The sequence below is a fragment of the Podarcis filfolensis genome, assembly GCF_964270895.1.
Source record: "Podarcis filfolensis genome assembly, chromosome: 5".
In the NCBI taxonomy this organism is placed as follows: domain Eukaryota; kingdom Metazoa; phylum Chordata; class Lepidosauria; order Squamata; family Lacertidae; genus Podarcis; species Podarcis filfolensis.
This window is the reverse complement of record NC_139608.1, coordinates 57,482,290-57,492,188: the sequence shown is the minus strand read 5'-3', so window position 1 is coordinate 57,492,188 and position 9,899 is coordinate 57,482,290. Positions and strand designations below refer to the sequence as shown.

Sequence of the window (9,899 nt, the reverse complement as noted above, 5' to 3'; positions counted from 1 at the left end):
TAAGAAGTCCATCCTAATTCCTAGAATCACTATATTATTATTTTAAACCAATCGTGAATGTATGTGCTTGCCTTCAATGCAATGTCCCTGTACCATCCACATACAACCCCCTCCCTTAATAGACTCAGATTTGTTCTAGAGTTCCCACTGAATTTCTCCTGTGGCAAAATTCAAGGCATACTTGGAATGCTTGGAGGATCCTATTCAAGCATAAGAATTTCAATAGGATTAGGAATATTTCTCAAGTGAAGTGGCTCACACATTTTTAGTTGCCCCCAAATTCACTTTATGTTTCCTAACTGTACCCGTTTGCCAAGATTCACAGGCATAGATGGTCTGGGCCTGGCAATCTAAAGGACTTTAGGAAGGGATTCTGATGAAACTTGAACTTGCTTTAAGGGCATCCTGGTAGTATTGAATCCTCCTAAAATGAAGACAAGGGATGCGGGTGGCGCTGTGGTCTAAGCCACAGAGCCTAGGGCTTGCTAATCAGAAGGTCGGCGGTTCGAATCCCCACAACGGAGTGAGCTCCCGTTGCTCGGTCCCTGCTCCTGCCAACCTAGCAGTTTGAAAGAATGTCAAAGTGCAAGTAAATAAATAGGTACCACTCCGGTGGGAAGGCAAATGGTGTTTCCGTGTGCTGCTCTGGTTTCGCCAGAAGAGGGTTAGTCATGCTGGCCACATGACCCAGAAACCGTACGCTGGCTCCATCGGCCAGTAAAGCAAGAGGAGCGCTGCAACCCCAGAGTCGGCCATGGCTGGACCTAACAGTCAGGGGTCCCTTTAACTTTAAAATGAAGACTATCCTTCATAATCTCTCAGAATTCTGAACACTGAGGAAAGGCCATGTCTTGCACTCACTGGGAAGGGGTAATGACAAAATTACAAGTCACTGGAGATGATTGTTTGGCCGTTCACTTCATGAGCCTTAAGCCCCCCCCCCCCCTGCGTTTCATTTTGCACCTGGTACCACGGAAGCAGGTTAGTGCACCAGAAAGGTAATGAGGTGCAACGTTGTGGCTACAGTTAAAATGTGTATCTGATAACATGCAGCAAGAGAACAAAGTCCTATCTTCCCATTTCCCACTAAACTAGATCAATTGCCTCAGACTATGGACCTCTGGAAAGGTGCCCACAACAATTTAGCAATCTCCCCCTCCCTCCCAACCTATTGCTTTGCAGTTTGGTGGTATGTTTCTCTCTCTCTTCCTCCCCGCTCCCCCAAGAAAGTATTATTAAGGTTGCCAATAAAATTCGGGAACTGGTTATTTGTGCGAAACACAAATCTGCCAAATAATTTGGCACTACTTCCTTTCCTTGGCAGCCTCCCCCGAAGAGACACCCATCCTTGAAAATGGGGTTGTTGAGGGCAGCGTCTGAGTACACTGGAATTTGGCAGACTGGTCAGAACCCGAAGCTTTTACAGTGGCGACACGGACTATATCTGGTGCCATGCAGTATATCTGGCTGATTCTTGGACACATCAGATTGCCGTTTTTCTTTCCCATACGAAGGAATAAAGGATTCAATGTCAGTGAAACAAGGATGGTCTTTCACCTTTAACTTTGAATTTTCTTGCCTTTGTACCTGTCATAACCTTAACATAGGGGTTTTTTTGTACTTAGTTGTAAATCTAATGACTGCTGATGAAGCAAGAATAAAAATTATAGTGCAATCAAGAGGTATGTGAAAGAAAATGGATTTTACAAGTGCATACTTTTAAGCAAAGGAGCCAGTCTGAAACATAAATAAAAGCAGCCCAGGGGACTGCACCTCTGACATTAAACAATCTTGTCATGAGGACCCATTACAGCAGAAATTTAGGAGCAGTTAAAAGAGAATTTCTGTAGCATGGTAGTGCTCTTTGAACATCTCCCCATTCATTTGAATGGAACCCACAAGGGGAAATGTCCTCCAGAATAGTGGCAATTAGCTGCAAAGGAGCTAATTCTTGAAGGAGTCTTGCAACAGTTTAAACTGAAGGTGGAAAGGGGTGCACTTGGGGCAGCAATGTCCAAAGTAAGAGCAAATGAAAATTTGATTCTATGTACAAAAATGAAAGCAAAGGCAGTTTGGCAGGAATTATAATAAATATTTTTTTTTGCTTATGTATAAATAGCCTATGAATTCCCAGTATTTCTCTACTGTGGTCTCTGATATAAAGGGCCTCCTTTTCTTTGCATATGCACTTGTGAGAAGCAGCTTTTTGCCCACCTCTGGTGAATTTGAGGATGAGCTGAATTTTGGAATTCAAATGGTATGATGTCATTAGATCTTTCAAAGGTGATGATTTCATTGGTTTGGTCTAGACTGTTGACTTTAGCCTTAATAATTGGAGGCACGGTGGGGGGGGGCAGAGTTCTCACAGTATCATAAAGTGAGAAGAATATTTCTGGTAAATACTTGATTGTCTGGCATCATTTTGGGTTGTGGAGTATAGCACTTGAGTAAGAGAGTCCGACATTGTTACCAGTGGGTTTTTCTCCCACTGAAAGAGAATGGAGAGAAAGCTCTCTCTTAATTGTAGAGCAATACAAAACATGCTATTTTAAAATGTGTATGTGTGTGTATAGCCAAACTGCTTGAGTAATTTCTGCTTTTAAATTGCAGACTGTATTTCCACAGACTCCTTTCTTTTCCACAGACTCTTTTCTTTCTTGTGTGATTTCTATATGGAAAGGAGTTTCTTAATCACTTTATACCAGCTGTGTGTGTTTGTGTGTGTGTATGTGTGTAAGAGAGAGGGGGTGGTGATTCGAGAATTGGTCGTTGTGTTGGAAACCATATATAAAAACAAATGGGAATAATTCAGCAGGAATAAAATTATTTATCGGAAAGAAAGAAAAATTAAAACTATCAATTCAAAAGTATTTTGCCATTTACACACAAAAAACCTCCAATTTCATAATTGTACATTCCTTCTGAGCTTTAATATTCAGAATGAGTGTGTGTGTGTACGTGTTTTAATCTGTCTCATTATTTCGAATAGCACACAATTTTGGAAGAGGCTCTAATAATGATTATTAGTTGCTTTGTAGGTTTTGTCATGCAGGTATTAACATGAGGTCAGGATTAGCGGGCCTTTAAATTTAAAAGAGAGAGCGCATTTGCAGTTTCAAACAACAAAAACCTCATCAAAAATGCCAGCAGCACTGAAGAAGAAGAAAAATGCCCATTCTCTCCCCCTCCATGCCCTGCTCGTCCCTTCGGCTGGCAGAAGCATAATGCTAAGATTGGCTAAAAGACAGTTCCACATGATCTAAGCCATTGTTGAAATGTACCATTATACCTTGGCAAAGCTGTGTTAGCTGGCGTGCTTCTACAAGGGACTCATTGCCTCTTTGCTCCTTTCCACTTGTACCGCTCCCCTAAATCCGGGCAGGGGGAAACAAGGTGGGTGCGTTCCATCCAGCAATTTCTTTTCTTTCTTACAAAAGGAACATTTAAGCAGAAACACATACATCATGCCACAGCCATGCTTTGAATTCTTCTCTCTCGCTCTCCCTTTTTTTGTCTAGCAGGAGAAAAACCTATATTGTAAAAGAACGCCAGCGTCTATGAAGTTCCCCTCCTGCTAACAGCTATCTGCCTGGCACAGGCCTGCTCGATCTCAGCTGGGACTTTACTAAGGATCTCGCTTTCATGGGCAAACATAGCTTCACCTGCCCTCCAAATCCCTCTTCCCTCCTCCTTTCCCAGCCCTCCCAGCTGAGCTATGTTAATCAGGTGGGGGACACAAGGTAACATTGAAGTAATTCAGCCAATTAGGCCCTGAATTGTTTGCATCCAACAGCATTTTGTATTTCTGCAAATGTGTGAAATGCAAAATGTGCCCTGCAGCAAAAACGACAGCAGCCATGTACTGGCGGCATGTCAACAGATCCTCAGAATGGCTGACGGCTGATACTGATGCATACATATGTTTGGGAGAGTGTGGACTTTTTAATGTCTGCGCTTCTCTACAGAGAGAAGTCAGAGCTGGGGGTCTTGGTGGCAGATGGGCAAGGGTAACAGGGATTGGCTAATCCCAAATCTGCATTCTCTTCTTCACGTAGCAACTGGGGAAAGATGGAGCCAGCTGTCAAATGGAAGACTTTCATGGTCCCCTGCACACAACAGCTGCACAGGCCCTGCCTGCTTGGTTCTAAATTATTAAACATCTTTTTAGTTTGTTCCAGCTGCAGGCATCAGTGTGTTTATGCAGCCTTTGTGCATTTTACATATGATTCCTTCTCCCCTCCTCTCATCAAAATGCTGTTTGTAAAAGTCATTATCCCATCTGTGCCCCAGTTTGGCCAAACAGCCGAAGACAAATCCGAAGCTATTCTCCATCCAGGACAATTTGGGAACTGAAGATGATTGCGCTGACTTGAGACTTCGGGGCTTTGGTACTTTCCCCTTGCTTTCACTCTTCCACCTGTAAGCGGTGGTGCCATCTCGGCAGCTTAAGGGTACAGACATGTAATAAGGATCTTTGCAAGTAAGATTTTTATCCTTGGCAACGCTGCTTTAGGAAAAAGGGGTGGGGGGAATCACCCAACGCCTATCTGTCTGGAAGGATTTTCTTTTCTTTTTTCCCCCTCAGCTCTTCCATCAGGGAGGGGTTGTGGAGAGACCTGCTTTAAATAATCTCTCCCTGCCAGCAAGCTTCCCTGAAGATTTCAACAACAATAATACTGTTATTATTTTCAGTCAACATGAATATTCACGGGCTACGTATAAACCTCGCCTGCTTAAATGGGATCGTTCTGTGAGGAAGCCAGTGACTCCTAACTCCTGGACTACAGCTAAAATATGTCGGTGAGGTAATAATGTAATAAACACGCCACTGGCAGTACAAAAACATGACCTGATGTATTAATTATATTGCAGAAAAAAAAACAAAAAAAAATGTAATGTTTGAAATGACGGCTTCCTGCAGGATATTCTGGTTCCAGCAGGATTCCAGTGAAAAACGGGCCTTATTCCCACTTGCAAATATACCAAGCCCTCTGAGCTCAGATGCTTTCCATGAGTGCTGTTATTAACCCTTTTTCTTTATCAGAGACGGGCTTGTTTAAAAACCTGTGTAGTCGCACTGAATGGTTTGATGTCTGCTGCGTTTGGCATCATATTTTTCCCACCACCACCTATGAATCTTCCCTTCTCTGCTGGCTGCTCCCCAGGACTTTTCTTTGGCTAGAAAGGAAGTGTAAGTCATTGGTTGCATGGCAGAACTCATGCCAATACTTGGCTGGGTGGCTTGGCTAGCTAGACTGGAGTTCTAATGCCCAAGAATTAAAGCGACTCCCCTCTGTAAATAAGGCTAGGGCTGCATCGACAGTCAATTGGAGCCATGTCTATCCAAAATTGTGCTCCAGATAACCTGGTGTTTTGCGGGGGCTTTTAAAAAAAATAATCACACCTTCTTGTGCATTTGATTCAGAAACAAGTGACTGCCAGGAACTAAAGAAATAAACCAAATATTTATTGTGGCTGCCAAAAATTATCAGATTAGGCTGGGGAGTAAGCCCTATGGGACTCAGTAGGACTTCCTTCTTCTTAGAGAACATGCATAGGACTGCACTATAAATTGATGGGAGAACAAAATCACACCCCAAAAATACTGTAGAGCTTGGGTTTTGGATTTCTCAAAACAGTCATTTACCTGCATCAGCAAAGCCATCAAAGTGAGCTAGGAGATCATAGATCTCTCAGCTGCATCAAGTTCTTCAGTCTTTGACTTTCTCAAATACACACTGGAAATCCTGTAGTCTGCTGCTATTGAGATCTGTGTGAAACCAATTTATACATGACATTGGTCACAGGAATTGACAATACCTACAAATGCAGGGGCGGGAGGGGATAGCCACAAGTTTCTTAGCGCTCAGTTTGTCCAAAGCCACTGGCCCATTTGACCTGAGCAGTGAGAGTTCCACAATTTCTGTGGCCTACAATATTACATAAAGGAATACTGTGGAAGCGATCAGCACAATCCAGTGAAATTCATTTGGCTTCTTCTCACTTAGTGCTTTAGGCTTCTTGAAACATGGGAAACTGTCTTATTCAAGGCAAACTATTGGCTCATCTAGCACGTATTGTCCACACCGCCTGCATTGGCACTCCAATGTTTCAGGCAGCAGCCTAGTTGTAGCTGGAGAGCCCAGGGATTAAACCTTGGAGTTTTTTCATGAAAAAGTGTGTGCTCTACCTTTGAGTTATGGACCTTCCCATCTAGCATACTGAAATGCAACAAGGACTGAGCTGTGACTCCATTAAAAAAAAACAACCTTCTGGCTTATCCCTCACTTTCTGCATTTCAATTAAAGCCCGTTTTCCTGGATGGAGAGGTGTGGGCATCCAGGAAGGCTTCAGAGTACTGGAGAAATGTTCAGCGGGATGAAAAACAAACACACACCTCCCTTGGCCACCTTGCAACAACAAGGTAAGCTTAGCTTGGCACCCACAGAAATTCTAAAGAAATTCTAATGTGCCCTGGAAATGTGGCAGCAAAACAGATGCCTTTTTCACATGGGAAGAAAACTTTTGAGAAATGGGAGGACAAGTTGTGGCACAGTCCTATTACAGGCTGCTAATAGCCTAGGAAGCACAAACTAAGAAACCTTGCTCCAGAAGTCAGTTTTAATGCAGAAGCACTCATGCGAATATTTCCTTTTTCTGTATTTTAAGTGCTCCCTTTTCGGTTTTGTGTTTGAGGTCCCATGGAGAACCAGCAAAAAATTGCTTTGTGATCCCATCTCACATGAAAAGCATACTAGCTTCAGAGCAATTTCACATTGAACCACAATAAATCCACACAGGTCCTCTTGAAAACAGAGGTGGAAAAGGCGGAGGAATTCTTAATGGTTCTTTGTCGTCCAAAGAAGGTAGACACCTAGGCCATGATTTTGCTTCCCCACAACTGGGAAGACATGGCACAGAAGTTTTCCCTGAAGCAGTGAGCCACAACCCTATTCCATGTTTTGGTACTGGTGTGCCTCAGACCTTCAGCTCATCTGTTGTGGCACATTCCTCACTAAGTACTTGTAGATATTTCACATGCTTCTGCAGTGAAGAGCCAGCACAGAAGCCATGGGAATAATGAGTTACTGAAAGTGGCATGAGAAAGCCCTGCTGGACTGGAACAGTGGCCTATTTCCCACAATGGGAAATCAGATGCCTATGGAAAGTCTCTCACTGTTGTTCCTCAGCAAAGGTATTCTGTCTCATTCTTGAAATAGTATAGGACCATCATGACCAGTATCATCCTCTATGGATTTGTCTATAAGGAATGACATTTCCCCCTCAGTAGGAATGGGGAACTTGTGGAATCTAACCGTCATCAGCACAAGTCAGCCTGGACAAAGGTAATGGATAATAGGAGTTGTAGTCCATCAACATCTGGAGGACTACAGGTTTCCCATCCATTGGTGTGTCACTAGTTCCTTAAACTGACACAAAATATTAGGATAAATAAATAAGCATGTGATTATTAACATTTCATCTCTGCATTCCGTACACATGGTTCAACTGCTTTTTCTTTACCACTGAGACATGACAGAAGGAATGGTCCAAAGGCAAAAGTGGATTCAGATTGAATATTAAAAGGACAAATTGCCTAAATTTCAGATAGCCTGGGTTGCCCAGCAAAGCTGTGAAATGCTCTTCACTGAAAGTGTTCATTGGCTGACTAAACAATTTGCAAGATTGCTTGGGGGGCTTTGTGTCATCTGTGCTATGTGGGGTGGACTAGGTGGCCTTCAATAAACCTACCATAATATTCTAGGAACCTTTTATTGATATTTTGCAGTTTAGAATTTCTAATAAAACCTATATCAATGCTCTTAACAAAAAATCAATCTTGAAACCAAGAGAGAGTTTTGCTATAAATGAGAAATCAGAAATTATTCCGAGGCAGTCCTGCCTATGATGGATTTTTATTTTTGCACACACAAAACTATAATTTTCTTAAACAAATAAACACTCCTTGAGAGAAATAGAAATAATAGCTTTGGGTAAATGGCTGCTTATTGTTTCTAGTGCTTTATGCACAAGGATTCTGCAGGCATCCTGAGCAGTTTGTGTGTAATATTCTGATTGGCTTAAAAAAAAAAAAATCAGTTACATAGCAGTGCTAAATTCTTAAAATGCCCTAATGGCACGCTAAGCATTTCCTAAACTTCCCTTACTTTAATTGCAGATGGTAAAAGGTTTCCTTTATTGTCCAGCCCCAGAGGATGGTGGGAAACCAACATTTCCATGAATGTAAATTCTAGCCTCTGCTAATTTTGATGACAGTGACTTCTCTTCTTTATGAGGTGCATAATGAGCTGGACCACAGTCTAGCCAAAAGCCATGACAAGCTCCAAGCATGCCCTGGTGGCCTCCCCTGCTTTCTGTACCCAAGGTTTAAATGCAGACTGCCTCCAGTCAGAGCACATGAAGAACCACACTCTGGAATAGACAAATGGCTCTTTTGTTTTACATTCTTTTTTTTAATTAGCCCCCTTTTTTAATGACCTAACTTAATATGTGTCAAAAGGTGCAAAACACAGCATGACTTCAGTTTTAAAAGGGAGCGTTTGCCTTTAATCTCGCAAGTAAAGCAAGTACCCTCTTTAACTATCAGCAGCAGCAATTACATTGTGCTTTATACATTGTGGGTTTCGTGCCACCTCATCAGCTGATTAAGTGGTCAGGAATTGAGACACACACACACACACACACACCTGTTTTGTGGTGTGTTTAGAGCCAACATAATATGCTCTATATTCTTACATTTGATGGCGTGTTCAACTCTATTGTCAGCACAAGGATGCAATCCTGAGCATAGTTACCAGGAAATAATTCCCTTTGAATTAAGTAGCACTTGGTGCAGGTACTTTTTAATTTTAACGAATTACATTTATAACTCGCCCTTCCTCCCAGGAGTTCAAGGTGCCTTACATAGTTCTCCCAACCCATTTGATGCTCACAACTACCCTGTAAGGTAGTTTAAGCGGAGAAACAGTTACTCAATGAGTTTAAACTTGATCTACACCCAGTTATCGCCTGATACTCCAGCCTTTATCAATGATTTTGATTTACTAAATTTGTCTACATGTTGTCACATGAAAAGTCAGGAACAGCATTACAACATTGTGTGGTTTTTTGTTGTTGTTTGTAACCAGCAGATAATTTGCAACTGAAATTACACATGGAGACTGCTGGCCGCTAGATTGAAAGATAATGTCCACACACGGAGTATTGCAGTGCATTGCTGTGCCCATGAGGAAGATGTGTGCAGAGTATACAAATGGATAAAAGACTCTAGGCTACATATTTATCTTATGCATGTCATTGGCCCCCTTGGAACCATATTAGAAAATAATAATGCATTGTGGGAAGGGCAGATGGATGTCTATATGTACAGTGACTATGATTATCTGCTGCATAATAATGGTTAGAAGCCCTCCCTGACATTCTGTGTTTGGACAAACAATCCAGCAGGGATTTGTGTAGTTGGAGGGCTTTGAGAGCCACACCGGCAACCTGAGACCAAAGTGAGTTTATGCAAAGGCTGGGGATTCTTTTCAGGATTTGTAAAACAAATGCATTTCTGTGATGCTGATCATGGCCACCTGCTATGCAGGGTGTTAAATAGGCTATCTCATTTCCATATGTGCATATGTAACTTAAGTCCTGAGTTCTTCTAGGCTGTCCTTGAAAGGGCTGCCAAGCAATTGAAAGGCATATATTCTATCACAATAAGCTTATTTCCGCAAAATCATCATTCCCTGCCCCAGGAGCAAGACCATCAGGGAAAAAGAAATATGTGCAGAGCTGTATTAAATTCCAGAAAGCCCCTTATATTTACCAGAATATAACTAAGCATCTTATATTATATTTATATGCATGTTTATGATACTGGAAAGCTCTCC

At 42.1% G+C, this 9,899-nt stretch overlaps 1 protein-coding gene across 4 annotated transcripts in view; it reads left to right on the top strand.

The window, feature by feature from the left end:
* LOC310763983 (uncharacterized protein) overlaps nucleotides 1-8,096 on the top strand; it is a 100,491-nt gene extending 92,395 nt beyond the window's left edge. For 3 of the 4 annotated variants that reach the window (XR_014548935.1, XR_014548936.1, XM_083617095.1), the window contains one exon: nucleotides 1,325-4,994. Coding sequence is in view for 1 of the 4 variants with exons in the window: in XM_083617095.1 (XP_083473221.1) it covers nucleotides 1,325-1,352 (28 nt within the window). In the remaining 3 variants the exon portion in view is untranslated. Of the gene's footprint in view, nucleotides 1-1,324 lie in introns of all 4 variants that reach the window. The other variant, XM_083617094.1, reaches the window with a different exon arrangement.
* The last annotated feature ends 1,803 nt before the right edge of the window (nucleotides 8,097-9,899 follow it).